The sequence below is a fragment of the Apiospora hydei genome, assembly GCF_038363865.1.
Source record: "Apiospora hydei strain CBS 114990 chromosome Unknown utg000009l_segment0_segment0, whole genome shotgun sequence".
Taxonomy (NCBI): Eukaryota; Fungi; Ascomycota; class Sordariomycetes; order Amphisphaeriales; family Apiosporaceae; genus Apiospora; species Apiospora hydei.
Genome location: NW_027117368.1, coordinates 2,227,428 through 2,251,731, shown reverse-complemented (window position 1 = coordinate 2,251,731; position 24,304 = coordinate 2,227,428). Strand labels below are relative to the sequence as shown.

At 46.3% G+C, this 24,304-nt stretch overlaps 4 protein-coding genes across 4 annotated transcripts; all 4 read left to right on the top strand.

The window, feature by feature from the left end:
• Positions 1 to 10,131: 10,131 nt before the first annotated feature.
• PG997_012477 (Copper amine oxidase) lies at positions 10,132 to 13,263 on the top strand (the record flags this gene model as incomplete). The annotated part of the gene is made up of 10 exons (XM_066816791.1): positions 10,132 to 10,467; positions 10,517 to 10,611; positions 10,693 to 11,020; positions 11,109 to 11,972; positions 12,022 to 12,155; positions 12,211 to 12,386; positions 12,497 to 12,698; positions 12,829 to 12,859; positions 12,945 to 13,106; positions 13,168 to 13,263. 10 exons carry the CDS (start codon positions 10,132 to 10,134, stop codon positions 13,261 to 13,263), a joined length of 2,424 nt encoding a protein of 807 aa, XP_066662483.1.
• An 820-nt stretch (positions 13,264 to 14,083) lies between these two features.
• On the top strand, positions 14,084 to 14,611 carry PG997_012476 (uncharacterized protein; the record flags this gene model as incomplete). Its single annotated transcript, XM_066816790.1, has 2 exons — positions 14,084 to 14,123; positions 14,217 to 14,611. 2 exons carry the CDS (start codon positions 14,084 to 14,086, stop codon positions 14,609 to 14,611), a joined length of 435 nt encoding a protein of 144 aa, XP_066662482.1.
• Positions 14,612 to 18,363: 3,752 nt separating this feature from the next.
• Positions 18,364 to 21,912, top strand: PG997_012475 (uncharacterized protein; the record flags this gene model as incomplete). Its single annotated transcript, XM_066816789.1, has 5 exons — positions 18,364 to 18,689; positions 18,751 to 19,101; positions 19,137 to 20,307; positions 20,330 to 20,550; positions 20,577 to 21,912. The coding sequence occupies 5 exons, from the start codon at positions 18,364 to 18,366 to the stop codon at positions 21,910 to 21,912; spliced, it is 3,405 nt and encodes a 1,134-aa protein (XP_066662481.1).
• Positions 21,913 to 21,916: 4 nt separating this feature from the next.
• PG997_012474 (uncharacterized protein) lies at positions 21,917 to 23,813 on the top strand (the record flags this gene model as incomplete). The annotated part of the gene is made up of 2 exons (XM_066816788.1): positions 21,917 to 22,185; positions 22,253 to 23,813. The coding sequence occupies 2 exons, from the start codon at positions 21,917 to 21,919 to the stop codon at positions 23,811 to 23,813; spliced, it is 1,830 nt and encodes a 609-aa protein (XP_066662480.1).
• Positions 23,814 to 24,304: the final 491 nt, after the last annotated feature.

Here is a 24,304-nt window from a genome sequence, read left to right as displayed (position 1 = left end):
TTATAGGCTATTCGGTTTATATTTTTCGTTATTTAATCTATAGCTTTATAAATTAGCGTCGGAAAGCTTTTTTTAATAGGTAGAGATTTTACTTTTAATAAAAAAAAGTGTTTCGTCGTTTATTAAAAGTTAAACGGCGTTTTAAGGTTATAATTACTAAAGGTTCCCGGACGTAACGAAGTAAGTGTAAACGTATAAAGACGTATATTTAACTTTTTAATTACTTCGTTTAAATTATAAAAGACTAAACTAAAAGCGCTAAATCCGGATTTAATATTACTTTCCGTGAAAATAACGAAATACGCGGCTTCAAAAACGATAAAAAACTCGAGCTTTATAATATAATTTATTAAAGCCTTAATAAACAGCTCGATCTTATTCGAATAAGCACGCTTTAAAGGCGAATAAAATATTATATCGAGTAATTAAAATAATTACGATAAATAAAGAGGTATATTAAATAACGTGGTTTATTATTAAGTTAAATATATTATTAAGTCGGATATTTCTTTTATATCTTAATATTTCTATATAAATTTATTTAATTATAACGCTTTAAATTAATTAAAATTATTCGCTATTCGATTCGTTACTTAATTCTATATTTTTTTATACGTTCGCGTATTATAACCGGTTTCGCCGCAGTTGCCATAGCGCCTATCGCCCGTCGCGCGTCGTTTCGACGAGCCACTATTTTCGCTTTCGCTGGTCGGTAAACGCTTTTTTTTTACCTTTTCGTTTTGTAGCGCTTAAGATTCTTTAATGGTAAGGGCTCCTTTAAGTTAAACTCGTGATTTTTTAGTTTTCCGGCGCTTCGAAAAAGCTAAATTAGCATTTTAAAAAGTGCGGACTTAATCTTTTAATATAGTTACCTTATAAGCTATTCGGGTTATACCTTTCGCTATTTAGTTTACCGCATTTAAAATTAGCGTTAAAAAACTTCTTTAATAAATAAACACTTTTTTTAATATAAATAAAGTGCTTAGTTATTTATTACGGGTTAAACGGCGTTTAAAGGTTATACGTGTTTAAAATCCCGAGTCGCGACTATTCCGGTGTAAGCGTCCGAAGTTATATATTTAGCTTATTTATTATTTCGTTCGAATAATAAGGTATTAAGCCGAATACGCTAAATTTAAATTTAATATTAATTTCCGTAAAAACAGTAAAATATACGGCTTTAAACGCGATAAAAAACTTAAGCTTCGTAATATAATTTATCGAGGCCTTAATAAATAACTCGATTTCCTTCGAATAAGCACGTTTTAAGGGCGAATAAAGTGCTATATCGAAAGGTTAAAGCAGGTGCAATAAATAAAGAGGTATACTAATAATAATAATGTTATTATTTTAATAGTATACTTTAAATTCGGCCGAAATATAACTCTCGTGGCCGTCGAAAATTAAGAGGCGGTAGCGATTTTTTATTTACGATTTAATATATTTATCGAAGTATTTAATTTAGTTTAAATTTATTTCGTTATCGGTTTATTTATTAAAAATCGGTTTAATTATTTAATCGCTTAATAAACTACTTTCGCGCGATTAGTTCGCGAAGTAATATTAGCTTTAAATAATTAAAAAAGGCGGAATGCATTAGCTTTACGAATTAATACATTTAATAGCCGTCGATTATTCTCGATTATTAAGCTAAACCGATTTTGCTTTCCTACGCCGATTAGCGCGTATTACGACGAGTATTAACCCGATTATATTTATTATAAAGCCGGTCTCGTCGAAATTTTATATATCCTCGTCGACGATACCGTATTTAGCTTTAATATTAATAATTAAGCTAAATTAATCGGAAATAACCTTTAAATTTTTATAAAAGTTTTTTAATAATTATACCGACGGTTTATTTTAGTTTTAAAGTCCGGGTTACGGTTAATAAAGTGCCTAGCCCAGTGTTTACTAACGCGGTCGCCGCCGCGCGACGCGATAAAGAGATTAGCTATATTTTCCACACTAGCTATCTTTAAAAGCATCCCTCGAATATTTAAATTAATTATATATTTATAAAATACCTCTTTTTTAATCGTATTTAATTTATATTTTAAATATCGGATTTCGCGTTATATAGTTCGGCCGTAAAATCGGTCGTTAAAAGTAAATAATAAAACGACGTAATATTTCGCTATAGCTTTTTAATTAATTCGGGTTAAACCGTTTTATAACGCTTAAATTATTAAAGTTATCCGCTTTTTTTAAAATAAATAAAATATTATAATTATAAAGTTATTACGTGTTAAAGTTTAATTAAATAAGTCGGTAATAAAAATGTCCGACTTAATAATATATTCGACTTAATAGTAAACTACGTTATAATAATATCGTTATTTTAATAATATATTTCGAATTCGGCCGAAATATAGCTTTTATAGTTATCGATAATTAAAAAGGCGGTAACGACCTTTATTTAACGCTTTAATATATTTATTAAAATACTTAATTTAATTTAAGCTTATTTCGTTATCGGTCTAATTATTCGCGGTCGGTTTAATTACTTAGTCGCCTAGTAAATCGGTTTCGCAGGGCTAGTTCGCGAGGTAATATTAACCTTAAACGATTAAAAACGGCGGGATATAATAGCTTTATAAATTAATATATTTAATAGCCGTTACCTATTCCCGATTATTAAACTGGATCGATTTAGCCTTTCCACGCCGATCGGCGCGTATTATAACGAGTATTAATCCGATTATACTTATTATAAAGCCGGTCTCGTCGAAATTTTAAAGGTTTTCGTTAAAAACGCCGTATTTAGTCTTTATATTCGCGACTAGCGTAAACCAAGTAAAAATAACCTTAAAATTTTCGTAAAAAGCTTTTTAATAATCGTATTAACGATTTAATTTAGTTTTTAAATCCGGGTTACGGTTAATAAAGCGTTTAACCTAGTGTTTACCGACGAGGTCGCCGCCGCGCGACCCGGTGAATAGAGTGGCCATATTTATTATATTAGCCAAGTTAAAAAACATCCCTCGAGTATTTATATTAATTATATACTTCGAAAGTATTTCTTTTTTAATTAGATTTAATTTTAATCCGTTCGGTCGGGTATCGCGTCGTAAAGTTCGACCGTAAAATCGGTAACTTATAAAAGCTTATAAAACTTAAAAGGCTTTCGTAGTAGCCTTTTAATTAATAAGTTTTAAAGGGTTTCGTGTCGCTTAAATCGTTAAAGCGATTCGATATTCTAGTAATTAATTAAGTATTATAATTATAAAGATAAAACGCGTTAAAGTTTAATTAATATAAGTAATTAAAAAAGTAATGCGCTCGGTAATATAATACGCTCGGTGATAAACCACGTTACGTTTTTTTTAAAAATCCTACGGCGTAAAAAACCTTATTTTATTCGGTAGTAATAATATAGGCGTAAAAGCGTAAATAAGCTTTAATTTAAATAAGGAACCTTTAAATATTTTCTTTTTTACCGTCGTAAATCTACGGAGGCGCGAGCTTAAAGCCACCGTATCTTAAGGTTAAAATAAGCATAATAGTAATCTATTCGACGAGCTAGGTATTTTCGTTCTTTACCTGCTCGAGCTACGCTTATAGGTGTCGGATTATTACGAAAACGTCGGGTCCTCCCGTAGGGTTATTAACAGTGTTTCCGGCTGGGGTTTAAGGTATTATAATATCGAATATTACTCTAAGTTTAAGTAGTAATTCGTAAAAATAAAAATAATTAAAATATAATGATACCTATTAAGGGTTTAATAAAAACCTAGTAAAATATACGTAGGTTTATATTAATAATACGAGAAAGTATTTAAACTAGTAATAAAATTATACTATTAATAAAGTAATAAAATAACTAAGTTTTAAATAAGTATTAAAACGTAGCTTATAGTATTATAATAAATCGTTAAGGTATATACTTTATTAATAAGTAAAAATTAATATTTAAATTAATTATTAAATAAGCGAAAGTATTTAAGAAACTATATAAAGAAATATTTATTTTTATATTTAACTTCGCTCTTTTATTAATAATTAGTTCATTAGTTTATTTATCGATTTAAAATAAACCCCTTAGCTTTAAATTAAAGGTTTATTCGTTATTTTAAAATAAGCCCTTAATTTATTAGTTTATTTAAATTAGTAGCTGTTCCTTTATAATCCGAATAATTCGTTACGTAACTTGTGGCTGATGCTTATAGCGGTTCTTCTGTTTAGAGTCCTTAGTTTCTCCTAGCGGGGTATTACACTTCCGTGGCCGCCTGTGCTTCGCTCTTAGCCGCATAAGTAGGTTAGGTTATAACATTAAAGTAGTTAATATTAATAAGTATAGTAAACGAATATATTAATAAAGAATAAATGTAATTAATGTATATTAATAAAAAGACTTAAATTAAGTAAATAAAAAAGAAATCGATAATAAGCTTTTATATATAAGCTTTTAAATTATTAAAAATAAAAAAAGTTATTTTTCCTACGAATTCTCCGATATATTAACCGCTATAAAAGTTTTATTAATTTATAAAAGTTTTAAATTTTAAATTATTTTTAAAGTCTAAAGGGTATTAGGGTATAATACCTCCTTTTTAAGTCGATATGTGTTAAGTTTACTCGGTTTTAAGTCACTTGCTTCTGCTGGCCTGCGCTGGTATGAGTCGAAAAGAAAAAGAACAAAAAAAAGTCAATGAACCTAACGACCCTTTCCATCTCGCCATCCACCACCTGCCTCCATGCCCCTGGCCTTGTGATGCTCAGGACCTGTCAGCCAGTCAAGCCAATGGCGGTGGTGCGGTGATCCAAAATCCAATTCTAGGGGAGCGAAGAGGTGACATTCAAACTCCCAGCCGGAGCCCCCGGGCCCTGTCAAGATTACAACAAACTCAGAGGTCCCCTTACCGACCCAGGATTACACGGCGGTGGCAGAGACCTCCGACTGATCGCGAAAATGTCAACAAGGCAAGGGACAACCACCGAATTCCCACATTGACCACGAGTCTGCAAGCTCTGATTTTCAGCCGAGCGATGCCGAAGACCTTTTCCTTTCCCACTTCGTTACAATAAGGGTACAAGACTGTGTCTGCTTCCTTCCCGTTTCTTCGCCGTCACCCTTTCCTTAATCTTCTGCTTCAATACACTGAATATCGTTACTCTTCATCGGGCTTTCCAAGGAACCATTTAGTAGCAGTAGCTCCAGACACACCTCGGATGCGTGGCGAACTCACCAAATCCATTGCGATGGATTCCGTTCGGTAATATCACGAAGTATTTATTCGGCCCAGCCGAAAGACTCGGTGCCGCTAGTCGTCGAATCCTCTCCCGTCACGACTTTTCCCGATGTTCTCCTTCGCGACATTGTATTCCCTTGATGGCGACAGCGCCGCCCCCACTATGCCATCCGTCCTGTATAGGTACACATGTACATTAAGGAATATTTAGTGCCGCGGTATAATGTTTATTCCACTGGGCATGGTGCTTACTCTACTGGATGTAATGCCTGATTAGACAAATAGATATATCGACTATTGCGAAAAGTACCGATTACACCAAAGGCAGCGTTGTCGCCATCAGGGGGGTACCAAGCCAGGAGGAAGCACGGAAATGGGGCACCATATTGCAGACGGTAAAATTCACATCACCAATCACTAGATCGATCACCTTGATACCAAGGGACGCAAACTTCGGTCACAACATCTCGGCTAGACTGGTGGCGGCCGCGGAGGAGGAACTATAAGATCGTTAAAAGGGAATGCCACCAAACAGTATGGGAGCGATCGAGATGTTGTGGGCGTTCATGCCGCCCGGCTTTATAAGAAGCGGGAGATAAGAGCGCGTGACTCTGAGTAGAGAGTACACACTGAGTCCCACTAACTGTCGTGCCCCGGCGTTGTTGACGATGACGTTAAGCGAACCCCCGGTAAGCCCCTGGATGATAAAAATGCTTACCGCAATGGAAAAATCGGATTTGACATATGACAGCACGTTCATGGTGTCTGCAGTTCCGACTGGCTCCAATTTGGCGGTATCGTGAGCAGATGCGAACAATTACCTACCATCCGGCCCTGGGGAAGATAAGAGCGAGCACCGAGACCGAACTGCGTTCAGGGCACCCAGTGATGAGATTCCTTAGTACTCCCAACCATCAAACCGTCTGACAAGGGGAGGGATAATCCGGTGATAACCTAGTCGCGCTTGAAAGCCAATACACATTGGTCGTTCCCTAGATAGGGACCGAGGGGTTTCCAAATATCTTGTACGGTGCCGCCGGATCTGATCTTCTCTAGGCGGCTTGGGCCAGGGGAAAAAGTCCGCTGGTGGTTACTGACAGCCACTTGTATTCCAGATGACGAAAGGGCCGCCGGTACTTGGCTTTGTCAGAGCCCAGCCTGCCTCGTCCCCAGGAACCGATTGTTTGAACAAGTCGTCCACCACGTAATCTCTCCGCCATGGAGTCCGCATCAATACGGGCAATGGCATTTGAGCCTATCAGCGGGTTCTCTATTCGATATGGATGGGGCTTCACTTCCTAGGCGCCGGGAAGGGTATCCCAATCGCGGCCAGTCAGATCGTCAATAACAGTAGCGCGTCGTCACCTATATTCGACTCCGAGAACACGGCACTATCTATGGCCCATTAGTATACAATTTTGGAGTGTGCGCTCGATCAGTCAGGCAGTATCGAAACCATTTGCCGCTTCTAATAAACTTGTCTGAGAATTGAGCCAAGCCACGAGACTCTCCAGCGTTAATGAGAGCCTTCTCGAGGACTCAACTACATGCTCAGATTTAGGGATTTCGACTTGACTAACTCTCTTGTAAAGAGGTCTTAGGTTCGATGTCATCTAGAGCAGCAGGCTCAGACCATGAGTGAACAAAGTATGGGCTCGATCAAGGCTCTGAACCAGTAGCAGAGGCAACTGTGAAGAGCAGGGTAGGAACTGCCTTGTTTCCATGAGAGTCACCAGCTTAGTAGCGACGGTGGCTCCCATCATCTTCACGACAGGTACGGTTGTGACCGGTTGATCGTTTGGTCCTCCAAGATGAGAAACCGCCGTTATCTCCGCTCCAGACTGGAGGAACTGGATGACTTCATTATCGCCGAGCATTTGGACCGAAAGTTGCGGTTTCCTATTCGCATTAATTAGCTTTGCACCGTTAGCCAAGCTTACGCCAGACAAAATTGTTGCCAGATGCGTGTCATTCTCCAGTAGAATTTGGTGTTGCTCATCTAGTTAGTGCGCACAAAGCTGTAGAAAGACAGGTATGACATCCGAATTATAAAGTTATTCTGAAAGCGTACCTATGCGTCCAACAGCAGCAGTGAGGCTATGGACCCCCGAAGGAGTTTCCGACCTGACGGAGGGTGATTTGGGTATATGAAGACACCTCTCATCGTTCCCATCCTCGATGCTCACGAGCAACAGACCGCGGCTGCCCGGCAGATTCTGGTTCATTGCGGAATTGCCACAGGGAATCTACCTCTGCAAGAGCCTGTAGAAGTTGGAAAAGTATTCATCGCTTTTCAGAGCGCGCGAAAGCGCCTCCTAGTTGGAGGCTCGCTTCAATCAAGAGTCTTACTAGTTGCTGTTAAGTTTTGTGACGTGAGCGTTTGGGTAGCGGGATTGCCAGCGGCATCAAACCACGCGACCATGTCGGCGTGGTGACCGGGACAGTCAATAGTGGTTCTCAGAAACACACTGATTCCGCCGAACACAAGGAGAAGAAATTGGTTTTCTTCGGTACATGGCTCGATGGTACTGATATACCAACAGTTCTGAAACCTTAGACGATCCTTCACACTTGGCTTTACTGACCAATACTTCGATACTAGGAGATGTTTACTTGAGATCAATGAAGGGTGCGGGAAGAGCAAAGCGTCTCGGGGGAGATGTTTTGGTATATCGTTTAGATGGAGGAACCGCAAGCCATCACAGATAATATGACGTGTTACGTAACCCCTACTGGGTGGATGGCTCCTAGTACTCAACGAAGTCATGAACAAACATGGATAGGCAAAACTATTTCCTTACTAGGGCTATAGATGGCATGTTCGGGCATATGCCGGCCGCTGGGGCATTGGCGAATGGGGGCGCCAGATACAGGGGGCGGGCCTGTCCGCGCTCGATCCCTCACGCGGCTTCTGGCAGTTGCCGGTGGAGTCTCTATCCAAGTTTACCCGTACAATTTGGTAGATCTTGCCGGGGGTGGTAGGACGGGGACGGGGCGGGGATTGGTGACAAAAGCATACAGCTGGTGGTGTCAAACTCCTGAGGTGCAATCAATCTCAAACATTCTACTACACGGAATGCAAATGGAGATATGAGTAAGCTAGCGCCGTGACGAGTGTTGTGATTCTGCCTGTCTACATGTCTGTAAGGCAAGTGGCGGGCCGCCGGGGGTATAAGCTGTCGAGCGTTAGTCGAAAGCTGCACGGGAATATTGAGGCCGGAGTTTTCCAGAGTGTGTTACCTAATGATTTCTCAACTGCAGATAACGGCTCGCCCTCCCGGCGCCCTTTCCCCTGCGAAAGACACCCGATAATTTCTCGATCCCGCCTGCCAAGACTGGCGCTCGCAGGCCGTGTCACCCCACCTGGGCAAGCAAACATGTGTGGAATGAGCTGAGTGCGGAGAGCAGGCATGCCGGTCGTAGGACAAGGGCCGATATAAGTTGCGTCGACTTCCAAGCTGAGAAATCGTCGTTGACAAGTAGGTGCACTGATCTACAGGAGTAATTCATCGGCTGGGAGAGAAAAAGCTTGATGTTCGCGTGCAAAATGCAGCTTGTCCGGGATGATACTTGCTGCACTACTATCTTTGCTACTTGGGCCATTTGATCGTTAGTTGCTGCTGCTAGAGTATAATTACGCAAACATAGGGGCCTGGGCATCATCGTGTCCCACTTTCGCGTATTTCCCTCATGGGGCATTGGAAGGTCAGAACGGAACGAGGACGGGCAAGTTGAGTTCAAGGCACGAATCCTGCCTTGACGTGGGGGTAGGTTGCAAACCTCGTCACGCAATGCAACCGCACACTGGTTTGGGGACGTGGGGGGGGGATGCACGGCGGAGGGGCGGGTTGAGTCGTGTGTTTGCCCGGGGGTGCTGCCAGGGTTGTTTGTTTTTCGTGGGCCCCTAGAAGATTCTTATCTTGACTATATCGCTCCCGCTAACCTAATCCATGGCAGCCGCTGCTAGTTCGTTCCTTCCCCTGGACGAACTCTTGGAGTATCTACCATTTGAACGAGGTGCACACGGTTATCCTCATTGCTCCAGCAGTATATTACATGATAAAAGACTCGGCCAAAAAGAAAAAGGTGACCCGTCAGAGCTTCCAAGAGGAATAAGGATCGACATGACTGTTCCTTCGAATGACACTCTGCCTATGGCCTGGGCTACCTACGGCCTACTCTACACGATGCACGGATCGCTATATCGTGCATTCGATACTACCTCGGTATGTGTACTAAAGTTTCATCCCCCCCTGCAAGCTACTGACTAGCGCCCCTGCAAGCTTATCATCCCATCTTATAAGCGTGTGCTGCGTGTCGGCATATAGCGTTGATCTTATCTCTTCGGCTGCCGTCCCATAGTGAGAACTGTAAAATAAGCATGATAGGAGTTGTCCGGGCCGTTACTGACAGATGGGTAGTGTAAGTCGAATGTAGGAACCCGATCAGATAACTCGAGCGACCCTTCCAATCCAGTCGCAACCTGTGCATCCAAAGACAGGACTATATACATTTGTGCGCCATTTGATGCTGCGATGACAAAACGGTCCGAAGATCTGCTGTGGAGGCAGATTCCCTTACGTTTTTTGAAGCGCACTTTGCTTGCTGAAGCTCCTCCCATTACATAACTTCCAATGCATGTCCATCGTAGTAACCCTCGCTTGCCAGGAACGACCCGTGCTCCCTCCCCCCAAGCCCAGCTGTGAGTGATTTAGGTTAACCTTGTTTGCACAAGCATTGGACGAAATGCCCACCCAAAATAGCAGTGCAACCGCATCCAGCCATCTCTGACTCGGGAAGAAGTATGCCAAGAACGGAAAAGGGCCATTCCTGGTGTAGCCTGGTCTATCCCTGTAGATAACGGCTCACCTAGATGCATTGTCGACGTCCATTTTGTAAATCGAATGGGCGAATACACCAACGCCTGTCATCATACACCATGACCACCGCTGTAAATCACGACTGCAGATTCGACGGCCGCGATGCGTCTAAACGGGAGCTTCGCAATGCTGGAATCCGGACACCGAGATCGAGAGGGATACAAAAGCTCGACACGGCTCGAGGATGTCGCGGTTTGAAGGACTCATCCCTCACTGGCAACTTCACCGAGCCGCTGCAGTTCATCTCAAGCCAATCCGAAAGATGGGACGCTTCTTCCTCGCTTCTCTGCCCCTTCTGGGCTCTCTGGGCTCTCTGGTCTCTGGCCTGCCCGGGACGCCTGCGCCGTTTCAGCCAGTGTCCGAGTTGCGTCTGCCACTCCAGCGCCGTGTCACTGGTAACGGCACCTGCGCAATCACACAGCCCACTACCCAGGCCCCCACAAGAACGTCTGGGCGGGTCTCACCAACCGTGAGCTGTCTGACGCCATTACCTTCCTGTTCAGCAACAAGGAGCTGAACCTGACTGAGGATGGTGGAAAGTGAGTGTTCATCCCGTCCCATCCGCATGCATGACGTGACATGACGCACGGCACACGGAGCTTGCACTGACCTCCTTACAGCTGGGACAACCGGCTGCTTGCCATCGACCTGCTTCAGCCCAACAAGACCAGCGTGCTTCCGTATGTGGCAGGCACTGGACCCGCTCCTCCGGTCTATGCCCGCGCCAACCTCCTGTTCGGCGCCACAGAGGAGCCGTACATGGAAGCATTCGTGGTGGGACCTCTTCCGCTCTCCAACTCCACCACCGCGCAACCCCTCAGTTTCTTCTCCAACAGGCAGAAAGGCAGCAAGATCCGTGTTCACGATGCCGACTTTTCTACCGACGGCGACCTTTCCAAGGCGTTCCTGACGGAAGCTGCCGATGTTCTCAAGATCCTCTGGAACGTGGTATGTAGAGTTCTATATACTCCTTTACAATTAAGGAGCTACCTTTGTAAAGTTGATGCGCCCTACTGACTAAATTTCTCAACGCCAGGGCCCCGATGGTGTCCAGCTTGTCTCTTCTTCGCCTGTGCAGGTCGAGAACGGCCAGGTGACGACATGGTACGGTATCGAGGGCAAGCCGAAGAAGATGTACGACACGGGCACATTGCTTCCCTTGGGTCTATACATCAGGGCCAACATCACGGGCCGCGACACCTCCAAATGGGTTGTCAACGGCTGGTTGTACAACGACATCCTCTACAACAGCCTCGATGAGTTCCGCAAGGCCGTAACGGCTCCCGGCTTCAAGTCTCTGGGTGGCGGTGTAGACGGTGCCTGGTCTCAGCTCGAGAGGGACGGTGATGACTTGCCCTTCGACGACCTTCAGCCCCCAACCCTTGTCCAGCCCGGCGCCAAGCGCTTCTCGGTCGACACGGAGAACAACTTCGTCTCTTGGATGGACTTCACCTTCTTCGTCTCCGATAGCCGCGACCTGGGTGTCAGGCTCTTCGACATTCGCTTCAAGGGCAAGAGGATCCTCTACGAGCTGGGCATGGAGGAGGCCATGGCGCACTACGCTGGCCAGGACCCGATTCAGTCCGGCGCCGTGTTCCTCGACACCTATTTCGGCGGGTTCGGCGGCCAGATGGTGTCCCTCGTCAACGGCTACGACTGCCCGGGCTACTCGACTTACCTCAACACCACCTACGTTGACGGCACGACCCGCAAAGTCCGACCCAATGGCATCTGCTTGTTCGAGTCCGATCCCGGCTACCCCATCCAGAGACACTCGGGCACTGGCTACACCAGCATCGCCAAGAACGTCGTGTTCACGCTTCGCACTGTCACCACTGCTGGCAACTACGACTACATGACATCGTACGACTTCCACCTGGACGGCGCCGTCACCATCCACGTCAGGGCCTCCGGATTCATCCAAAAGTGCCTTCTACGCCAACAACGAGGAGTATGGCTTCAAGATCCACGATGACCTCTCCGGTTCCATGCACGACCACGTCATCACCTTCAAGGCCGACTTCGACATTCTGGGAGAGAAGAACTCCCTACAGAAGGTGGAATTCGTGCCGACTACTGAGACGTAAGTGCTATCAGAACCATTCCTGGCTGAATCCGTCACTAACGAGACTTTGCAGCTACCACTGGAACGACAACAAGCCCCGTAATACCATGAAGGTCAAGAAGTCTTTCATTGCGAATGAAGACGACGCCAAGATCAACTGGGAGACCAACTCGCCCAGCATCTACGCGGTTGTCAACAAGGACGAGTTGAACAAGTTTGGAGAGGCTCCTGGATACAGGATCCACCCCGGTAAGTACACGATTGGGGACAAGGACGACCCTGTCATCTACCAGCCTTCCTACCAGCCTCTAATTTGTCATTCATTTACTTCTGAACTCGTGCTAATATTTTCTCGTTAGCCGCTGGTGTAATCCATCTCACTGTCAAGGATTCGTCGGTCGCAGGCAAGGCACTCAACGTGGCTAACCACCATTTGCATGCAACCAAGTTCAAGGACACCGAGGTCCGCGCATCGAGCCCTTACAACCTCCTCGATGTCGAGGATCCTCTGGTTGACTTTGCCAAGTTCCAAGACAGCGAGTCTCTGGATCAAGAAGACCTGTAAGTTTTTGTGGGACCGGTCTTTTGTGGGGCCAATTGACTGCGCGGCCCCCTTCCCCTTTTCCCCGAAACACCACAAAACCCCCTTCACGATGAACTCATTACTGACTCTTCTGACCACCGCCGATAGTGTCCTCTGGTTTAACCTGGGCATGCACCACGTGCCTAATTCCGCAGATTTACCGAATACAGGGCGTTTTTCCGGCTGAATGATTCCTTATTATATATGCTAACATCAGGAATTAGGTCTTCACCACCGCCCACACAGCCATGCTCATTGAGCCGTTCAACTACCTTCCCGGTTCCCCTCACCGGGCGACGAAGCAGATGGTACATCTCACTTCCAAGAACGGCACCACTGCCATCACCAGATACGGTGCCACTCCGGCCAACTGTGCTGTCGACTCGGTAAGTTTCTCATCCCCTTCCCCCTTGACGATATTTAGGGCTAACAAGAAGCGTACTATAGTCTCAGTTTAACCCCAAGCCTGATGAGAACTGGAGCGCTACGATTGCCATTCGCAAGAACCCGTACGACGGTTCGCAGCCCGACCACATCGGCTAGTGGACTCCCTCAAACTTCTAGTCCTGCGGTCTTGCTTCCTTGGTACCATCGAAAGAGCGGCATCAGAAGGGGACTTCGCATTCTATGGTGTCGAAAACTGTCTTTAGTGACAGAAGTGGTGTCTCGAGTTGAGAATATGTGGAAACCCAAGATAGGAGAACACCAGCAGCTCAGTGGCATTCGATGCCCTTGGGGGGGTGTTGTATGGTGCGATTTCAGTTCATCTCAGCGTGGTCAAGTCACGGTTGGTGTTTGTCTTCTTTGCCTGTTTGGGTATTACCGCATTATCATGACTTCTATTCGTAGTATATAATTCAACCCCCTTTTTTCGCAATGGGCCATAGCAAAGCTATTTGTGACGTTTGTTGATAACCAACAATAAAAACGAGCCAGAATCTTTTGAAGTCTGAGAAGAGCAATAGATCAAGTCTCGCAAGATAAAAGTACAAGTTGATAAAGCCAGCCCCTGAATCGTATTTCTAGTACCAGTTAATAGGAGGCCGTCTGCTGCCGAGGACCATTTGCTTGGCCGAAGGATGTAGGGGTATGAACCAATCAAAACCCCCAAAAGGGGTTTCTTACGGCATCCTTCGACAGATTGCCACTTGGCAACCTTACATAAACGTCCCAGTATCTTTGAATAGATATGCGGGGCAAGGCCGCCACGATCAGCAGAGGATCGGATCCTTCTGACTCCCAACACCTTGGCCACTTCCCTATTCTACACCATCTCTTACTTAAATCTTGTAGGCTCATATTTTTACCAGCTGAAGCTACCAAAAACGGCACTATCTTATTCCTTTCGCGGCCAAGTGAGAAAATGTCACAAAGGGGTGGGGCATCAGGCCGACTCCCAGTAGGTAAGTTTGCGCGTCTGAGTTGTACACTGTTGCACAAGCACCTATCAGTGGATGTATAATTGCCTCAAAAACTGACGGTTTATTTCACACAAGTCACCAAGTTCGCCGGACCCCACTGGTGTTCATCATCTCAAGCCGGGGGTGGTGGCAACGAAACCCGGACTGGACTCGCCGAACCCGCCACGGAAAAACGCCGAGGCCAAGCCGCGGCCGGCGAAGACGGCGCACCGGCTACCGACATCAGCAACGAAAAGACCGACCAGGAGGAGGAGTGGGATCTCATGACGAGCCCAGGCCGGCACGAAGCCGACAACGAGACGGACAACTCGCGCGTGGCTCGGGGGCCCGGCTGGTCGTGCGGATTCAATATGGAGCTCGGCAGGGGCGATTGGAGGCTTTCCCTGTTGAGCTGGGAGAGACGTGTCGGTAGTCAGGTGCAAGGGAAGCGCCCGGAGTGCAGTCATGGACCAGAACACCACGGGTCGTAGACGTTTCGGGGATTTCTTGTTGCATTGTAGCAAGGACCGGGAGACTTTTGCCTTGATGTACTATGAGGCGACGTTGACTTAGAGCTTAGGTAGCGCCAGTCCATACTGGATCTGTCTTTTTCTCATTGGTTCCTTTGTCGCCGTAGCGCGTTATAGTTTCAAGCCACATCACAACTATGCCCCTCTAATCGGATCGCCCTAATATGAGCAGGGTACAATTTTAGGGGGGTCGAAACTTTCGCCTGACACGAAGTACATCTGGGTACGAGGCGGCTAGGGGCTCAACGAAAGCATGCAGAGAGAAAAGGCGAGTCCAATGATAAGTCTCTTATTGAACACTAGTAGGAAAGAGGTCGTGCCCTCGTATGATACCCATCATGAAATAAACCAACAATGCAACCAATGGTCGTTTCGTTCATCTCTCTCCGACCTCATGCCAATATCTCACAGCTGCGAATCTCGATGCGCTTGTTGTCGTCCGCCGATAACGAAAGGGGGTCGACCGCGGGCTGAGCATGCCCTCAAGTCGTCGACACCGCAGGTTCTCCGTCGCTTCGGTTTGCCTTAACAACAGTCGCAACATTCTAGACAGCATTCACACGATTCGCCGCAGAGCCAACAGCAGCACAATGTCGCGAGACTACAATCGTAGAGCAGATGTTAGTTACAGGACTATGCGACCGCTCCGAAGGCATGATGGATCGGAGATGGGCTGGGTAGGGACTCACCATCCGTAAAGGCAGCCGTGGCTCTTTTCTTGCTGCTGGGGTGGCGGAGGTTGTTGCTGGTAGTACATCTAGGACATCACAAGTCAGACATGATTGTAATTGCGGCGACCGCGAACCGAGACAGATTGGTCGAGTTCGCGGCTCGAGGCGCCCGGCAGAACAACACTATCGGTCCCTTTCCAAGCGAGAGAAGACGCCATTTATAAGGGGAGGACGTAGGTAGCGATGTCGCAAGGCGATGGTTCAACATACCGGCTGCTGAGGAGGAGGATAAGGACTGTGGGACAATTAGCTTGAGGGCCCTTCAAATACACGTGGTCACTGCTATCATTGAAACGCGAGGGGGCACACGAACCCTTGGGCGTATCCTTGAGGGGGAGGGCCCTGCTGATAATAGCCCTGCTGAGACATGGTCCCGATAGTTGGACAGGTGGATGGTCTTTTTAGATCGCAAACGCGCTTTCGCTTAAACTTTCGATGCGTGGAGAGTGAAGATGTATGTTGCAGGAACTCAGAACCGACGGCGGTTTGAGATCGGTGGACTTTTTGTTTGGTTGGTTTGTGGCGGTGCTTTGTCGCGAAGACTGTCTGACAGAGGAAACGCCGGCGAAAGTTATGTATGTCAAGAAGAGTCGGGAGAAATAAGGGTTCAATCGGGGCAGTGGAGCTGGGGCTTTTGGGGGACAATATCAAGAGGGGACAGATGGGAAAACGCGGGCAGCGAGCGGGCGAAGCAGTGGCCGCGCAGAAAAAGGCGCCCCAACAGCCCGGGAGGCCGAGAGTGGCCTGGGAGGCCTGGGAGGCATGGGAATGGCGAAGGGTGCATTTTGGAAACTCAATATGACCGCCGAGACCAGAGGCCACGCAATTCCGAGCCACAACTGTTCCTGCTGCCGGGGCGTGATTGGCTGCATCGTCACTCGGCATGCTTGGGTCGCCTGGGCGCGTCTCGCTGACGGGCTCTGCGCCTCCATCCACCCTGGTCAGACTGATACATGGTGTGCCGACTCTGCCGGGTGCCGTCCAAATGGGGTGCTTGGCCTCTTGGCGGCTCCCGTCACCCCCAGATCCTCAAATTGCACAGCCCACAACAATCGGCATCCACTACCCGCGGCCACGGGAGGCGGCGCATCGTCGCGTAGGATAGATACCTGCATGCATCGGGACACATTTGCTTCCTTTGGATTTCCCGGGATCCGCTGCTGCTGCTCTTCTCCATTCATTGGGCTACTATCGAAAGAAACGCGGCAACATTGACGCTATCAGCCTGAACTAAGCCCCGCGTGGTTTGGGATGCGAATGGTAAAGTAGTCATGAATAGGAAGCGTTTGGACGGGACCAACGCCTGATCTCTCACGTGCGACCGAGACTGTTGAACGGGAACATCCGCTGGTAAGGCGTTGGCTAGGATGACCGGCGGTTATTAATTAGTCCGCTTTGGACATTGGACGAACGACTGTACATGTGCTAAACACATGTAATAACCGATGTGCATTGAGTAAACGTGGTGGTACGATCCCACTATGGATTTTACTGGATCGATTGAAGGGCAATCAATCTGCATCCACTGTTTATTCCGGCACCGAAATACGCTACTGTCCCAGATGGTCGGTCGGACATGGGCTCCGCTTATGCGACCGGCGCCTGCGGCTCGGGCTGCGGGCCTTAGTGCGTGTTTCTTACAAGCCATTAATACCGTAGATCCAGTGGCTGCTCTTTCAAGCCATCACGACGATCCCACTGGCGAACCACAACTTGGGCAATTAATGCAAATATTATGACATTAGAGAATTACCTCCCTAGACATATCTCATACGTCATTGACGACATCAGTAGGTCTGCCATTTCCCTCCCGCAATGGTATTTTTTGCTCTTTTGCTGTTCGACTCTTACCAGCACAGGCCAGCAGAAGCAAGTGACTCAAAACCAAGCAAACTCAACACATATCGACTCAAAAGAAGGTATTATATATACCCTAATCCCCCCAACTCCTCCCACAATGTTCCTATCTAGCTAGGTATATTACCTGTCCGACTCTTGTATGCCATTGTGTCATATTCGAGCCGGTGATCTGCTGACTACACGACACCCTTGATGCTAGGCAAGGCGCCTCTATCAAGATGTGGCTACCCATCCAGAGCCGAAGGCTGCGGAGTTGTCGTCGTGAATATCAACAGTCGCAAAACGTACGAAGATACTTCGGCGGTAAACCAGACCAGTGATCTCAGTCTTCATCGACCGATTTTACTCTCCCACCTCGACCAAGGGCCGGAAGACAACCCAACGCTCTTGTTTCTAGTGCGGTCGTGGTTATTAGCAAGACTTGACTAATCCCTACTTGGAACTTGCTGGATGGACCTAAAGCAAACAAGGCGACATCACAGAACTTAGTTTTGGGATGCGTCTGCAACTTCAGTCCAGTCTGGGCTATTCTTCTCTTCATCATCAGCCGTGTTTTTTTATAGAAGTCCAGTCAAAAATATGACGCGTTGCCCATAGATTGTTCAATAGTTTCTTCCAAAAAGTATTCGTTCATGAACCCAAAAGAACTTCAAATGTCGTTTAGTTTGGCTCGGAAATTGCTTCTGGATCATGGCAGTGTGTCCTGAAATTCTTCGGGCCTTCAGTCACTTTCACTCCACCCGTTCTTCACCTATTGAACGTGTTTTGGCAGTATTTACTTGCCTTAGGCCAAGTTTCAGGCACTACCTAAAGTACCTAATGCATCCAAATTCTTCAACATTGAATGCTGCCCATCTGGTAAATGGATCTGGACCCCGCCAATACCTGCAGGCCTCCTACATGTAACCTGCAAGTACTAATTCATTCTCATCTTGACTTTGGATTCACTGCCCCATTCCCACCTCGTTGCATTGCGTTCAACTTTTTCACCGCCAACAATCTTCCTTGTCAATATGAGCTAGACCTACTTCCTTGCCCACTTTCCTTCCACCAGCACACACCCAAGGTTCAGACGAGTTCATATTATGCTAGAGAGGCTGTTGATTGCGACTCGCGTTCCTGATGGCCTCTCTAGAAGCTGTCTACAACCACCTGGTCCTTCCACCAAAGGTACCAGGAGGGCAAGACAGTGACCTGGATTCGATCCAGAACGATATCCTAAGACGCCTGCTTGAAGCATGCCATTGCCTGCGCAACATCACAGGTCCCGAGCTGGAGGGCACCTGGGAGGCTGTTGCAAAGTCTCTCAAAGTTTGCCAACAACTCAATCAGGGTCGATTGGATAAGGACAAGTTGGTGCAAGCCTTCAATACGCTTGACAATGAGCACGTATTGATCTTGTACGTCGTACAACAGAATGCGGCACTCGTCATACGACGTCATTTTCCGTAAGTCTTAATATTGTGTGCCATCGCTTTTGGTCTGATTACTAACTTTGATATCCCGCAGTGCTGGTGAAGACCGAGTTATATTCGAGTCCTTTGAGGTATCGCCGCCTCCGTCTCAAGTCCTTGCTGCAGAGGATGCTCTCCAATGGGACTTCCCAGGTCGTTCAGCCGAGATTTCGACCAAAGATTTCCAAAGAATTGATTTTCAAGAAAGTTTGTCTCTATTTCTCGAACAAGCAAGCCTCGAGAGCCTTCAGTCCCTTGCAGCAAAGGTTGAAAAGGCTGGCATTTCTGTTATCGAGCCACGTTCTACCGTCGACCCTGCTTTGCTATCGCAAATGCTCATGTCTTTACTGGAGGCAGTTGGAGTATCCTATGATGCCCCCGGCTTCGGAAACGGGTTCGCGATGATGTGAACCTTGACAACGCCGAACTGCCATGGAGCAGGTTACCCTTTTGGCTACTTCTTCGGGTTTCCATTCACAGATTCCTCAAAATTCGACTTGGTGATGATGAAGGACAGGCATGCTACAAAGTGCTGATTGTGATGATACTTGCCCATCTTCTCGACGATTGTGCGAGTAAGCTGAATCCAGAATCGACAGTGCTACTCCAGAATAAGCTATGTCGTCGCCTTGCAAAGCTTTCCAAGCATGTCAAAAACGATTCCGAACTCCTGGTCAGATTATTGGACATTGTGACCCCGATCATCACGCCGATTGTCACTAACGCCGAAGCTGAGGTTCAGAGCACATGGGATCGTAAGAAAGCCACCTATATACGGGTAATCCCAAAACTAGAACTACACGCTCAACCAGCAGACCAGTTCCTGCAGCTACCAAACAGCATCGGGCATCTTGAAGCACTATTGAGAAAGTCCCCAACCGCGAATCAGACACCGACTTCCTCCACGGTACCGAAACTTGGAGAGGCAATGCAGAAAATCAACAAGTTCACGCAGATTTACCTCGAGCTTGGCGATTATGAAAGTTCTTGGTCAACTTGGGAAGTTCCAACGTCACTCGATCTGTCTCGATGCCGTGCGAACTGCCTAAACTTGTCCATGCAGCTCCGCTCCGAAAAGCTACAAAGCACCTTGTGGAGCTTGAAACACAACCCGGAGCATATTAGCAGCTATTTGCTAGCAGTGTTCAACATTTGGACACGATTAGACCAGGAAGTCATCAAGTTATGTCCTCTGCTTCAAGAGTTTCATCCGATATTTTCACCTGAGATGCTCGATACGCTACACGTCTCAACTTATGACAAACTTGACTTACTTCGCCGGATCCAAACCTATCTCCGTCGAAGGATCGAAAAAGCAGGTGTTGGTTCTCCTTCAATATTGTCAGAAATCGACAAGAAATGGTTTGCAGCCCAATACTTTCAAGATGCGAGCGACCTGAAAGAATATCACGCCACCATCAATTCGGACTCAGAAGTGTCGCGGGACACAAAGGAAGAAGAGTGGATAAAGTGCCGCGAACAGTACAGAGATTTATCACAGCGGATATGTGATGACACATGCGTCTGTACCATCGATTTCAATGGAGACCGCGACATCCGCGGTTGCACCAAGTGTTACTACATACGTTCACGCAGACGCCTTGAGATCACGGTTCACGAAGACTTCATGCCAGTGTGTGATTCTCAAAAGGCCGCAGTTATGCTGGTTATCGACATGCCTCAACATCTACGAGATTATAGAGATGCTACCTGGGCTATTTGCCTTCATGCTGCCCTCCCAACCGACATTGGGGGGCAGTCGTGAATCTTGTAAGATCAGGCTTGAGGAATACTCACAGCTTAATGGCTACATGGCATATCAGTCCGGCTCAGTCACCTTGGCTTCGGATAAAAAGTCCTTTCTTGATACTCACTATAAAGGCCAAGGTGTTATGTTGAGAAGGAATATGTCTTACTCCCCAATCCACTTGATTTTGCATACTACGACCAAGTAGCAAAGATATGGATCAAGGACCCTCGAGACAGCTTAACTCTACACCACATCTGTGGAACTACGAAACACCCAGCGTTGGGGACCTCAGCAGCACTTTCAACCACAACAGAGAAGCAATGCTCTCTCCAGCTATCTACCTACAAAATCGTAGCTAATCAGAACCGCTGTCCACGGGAGATGTCTGTACAAGAATTCGCAGCACATCAGCAGATTCTGTCTTCCACCAACTTACGTTGGGTCGAAATTTTGAGAGAAATACAATCCCCAAATCTCAATCTTGGAGACGAGAACACAATGTTCACGATCACACATCTCGTTTTGCAGGCTGGGCCTTCGCTAGGAAGCTCCATACTAGGTGAAATGCATGTGCCCTTCTTGGACTCTGCATTCAGAAAGCTTCTAGCGCATCAAATAAACCAGAAGCTACGCGCGATCAGATTCAACACAAGGGAAGCTCCATGTATGGATTTACTTCTGACTCTGAGCCTCCGTCTATTCGAATTCGGCCAAGGCTTAGATCGCTCAACCGCTGAGAATCTGGTGCAGGAAATCCGTGCCGTAACACTGGGTTGGATAGCTGAGCTCCAGTCCAAGTCTCAATGCTCAACCGATCGATCTTCCGCGCTGCTTGTTGGCAAGTACATGTTTTGGGCATCTTTGATATGCCGCAGAACTTTCCTCATATTGATCAACGCAACCAGCTTGTCAAAGGATGAGCTTCGAGATCATACCAGAGCCTCATTATGCCTCCAGATGAACATCATCGATGACCCAGCAAAGCTTTCATTGGTACCTAGAACGATGTTTGTTCGAGATGCGAAAATAGCTGCGCTCTTGAAAGCAAAGATATGCAACTCCATCATGGCGGATTCGACGGGCCTCGAGGAGGCGATCTGCGTAGTCTGGCAGCAGTCGGAAAAGGGTCAACATCAGAGTTTCTCGTCTTGGAAACAACTCAGTGATGTATACGAATATGAGGGCGCTTCCACCTGGATTGCTGCTACTTTGACAAGCACTATTGAAGGGCACGAGAAACAGATCATCCACTATAGCTATGTTGAAGGGTACTTACTCATCGACGGCAAACCCTTCGGCAAGCTTCCCCTGGAGATCCGCAATTCGGAAGATGTGGTACTCCTGTTTGGGAACCAGAATCTTCTCACGTCGCCCTCGCCATTGAAAGGAATGTCACACCAGTTGTTGGCGAACCCAAGAGACCATAAAATCCATTTCGGTCTCCGCAACGGAAAAGCTATCATCTGATGTAATGCGCGATGGGTTGCGTGAGTTTATTCCCAAGAGAGCGTTTCAAAGTGCTGGTAGCTATGATTTGCCGTCGAGCCTTTTGGACGGATGTGTCCACTGGCTGAACATCTCTGAAGGCGTATTGGAGATTCGACAGGCCTCAAACCCCTGGGTTACAAGATTCAGTGACTGGAAAGTGGATATAAGAACCAGAAGAGCAACAAGAAGGAAAAGTTCCCTTGTGAACCCTCATGGTTCCTTGGCGGCAAAAATCGGCCGTATTTTCCAAGGGTTTGAAGACCCACGTCGCCTGACGATATTCCAGCCAGAGGACGGAAGACTTTCGGTGGAGCTAAAGTATCTCGATCTCTTGTTCTGTCAACAACAACAAACTGTTAGAGAGCAAAAAGCTTGGTCTTGAGATTGACCAAGATCAAGATATACAAACATTACGTAAGTCTAATTTGCATTCCAAAACCCTGCCTATCTGGACAATTGCACCTGTTGAACTGCTATATTTCTGTCCACTGCGATTACTGACATCTTTCCATTTAGACGGGTTCATGAGCATGATAGTGCTGCGCGAAGTTTACAATCACCAACAACGGAGTATTATTACGGCTAATGGGCTGCTGGAGTGGCACCTTCGTGGAATCCATTCCGAAGTGACAGCGAAGGCCAACAACGACTATTACAGATTTTCAGTCGACAGAATTCTTGGCCGCTTGACATGTGCTCCCGAACCAGGCCAACTCCTTTTCAAGGGGCTTCTGCATGCGTTTACCTCCTTTGTTCTTCCGGATGTTCTCACGGGTAGAACTGGAACTGAGGAGGCTTTCGCGATCCTTGCGAGCGGTCAGTGTCAGCCTTGGCAACCCCTGGACCCCAAGAGCACCAGCATTATAAAATCTCTTGCAGCACTAGGCCCGCAGCGAGAATACTACCCAAGCGATAAGAGACATCTTCAAAAGGTTATTTGGGATAAACGTTTATCTCCTACTGCCCAGAGCGACTTTTTCTACACAGCAGTGCACAGAATAGCCTCTAAATCCAACCATCTTTGCGGTTTTAGTCTGAAAGGCTCAAACAGCAAATTTGTTGTGGAAGACTGCCATAGTCATCTTAGAAGGCGTGGGAAGGTCCAATCGTCGCGGTATCAGAGGACGAACGACATCACCAAGCTATTCACAAAGGGGAAGGTTTGTGTCTACGAGCCACGAGATCGCAAAGTATCACCTCGAGCAGAGAATACTTACCACATATCGAGTATTTGTTGGGACCTGCATCTCAAAATAAACACATCCCGTGAGCTAAAGTCGATCATGAGAAGTTGGAGCTTGATAGGGGGCTTCAAAGATACCAGCTCGGACAGCTCGACCACACTTGGCAGCTTGATCGAAGATCATATGAGCCACAGTTGGGGTGCTCATTTACAATTCTGTAAGAGAACCTACCTTTCAGGAAGATTCAAGCTCATATTTCACTTGTCTCTGCTTGCTTTCTCGGGAAAACCAGATATGGATATGATCAAGGCGCTTGCTGCTTTTGGGCGTGTAAAGGAATTGATTGATCTACCGACCCCATCGGGTTCCTCTTTCAGCATCGCTGAGGAGGAAATCCAACCAAATGAGGATAAGCTGGCGACTCTTCTAGCTCCATTCAGCCCTGGGTATGTTGAGGATCCCAAATTGCGCCGAGAGGAACAGGAAAGGAAACGTAGAAGCCACCAAGACAGCCAAACGCAGAAGTGTCACAAGATGGCACGCCATTTGGTTAAGCAATGGCCGGTGGAATCCCCGACATTCGAGCGTTTTAATTCAAGTACGATGGATCTTGAAGCTGCATTGGAGGCGGTGAAACCCAAGTGGCTTCGAGCATATCAAAACTTCCAGCTGTTAGAGTACATTGAGAAGGCCTAAGCAATTCTTAATGGACTCCGGTGTGACAAGGGCTTTAAAGGGCTTGGATCTAATTCAGCTAATATTTAACTATAGCACTTCTAGGGTCTTTAGTTCTTTTTTTACTTAAAGTAAGGTTAAGTATAAGGTTTATATATATATATTATAAGGGACTTTAAAGTCTTTCCTTCCTTTATTTTTTATTTTTAAGCGCCGTAGCTTTTTCGAAATATAAGCTTTTATTAAGCCGATATTATAACGAGGTTTATCACTACGCGATATATATTACTTAACGACGTACTTTTTTTATTTTTCGACCTTTTTATATAAATTAATTTAATTATAACGTTTAAAATTAATTAAAATTACTTATTATCCGATTTTTCGCTTAATTTTATATCCTTTTTACATGTTTACGCATTATAACCTATTTCGCCGTAAACACCACAGCGCCTTTCACCGGTCGCCCTCCGCTTCGACGAACCCCCATTTTTACCTTTATCGGGCGCTGA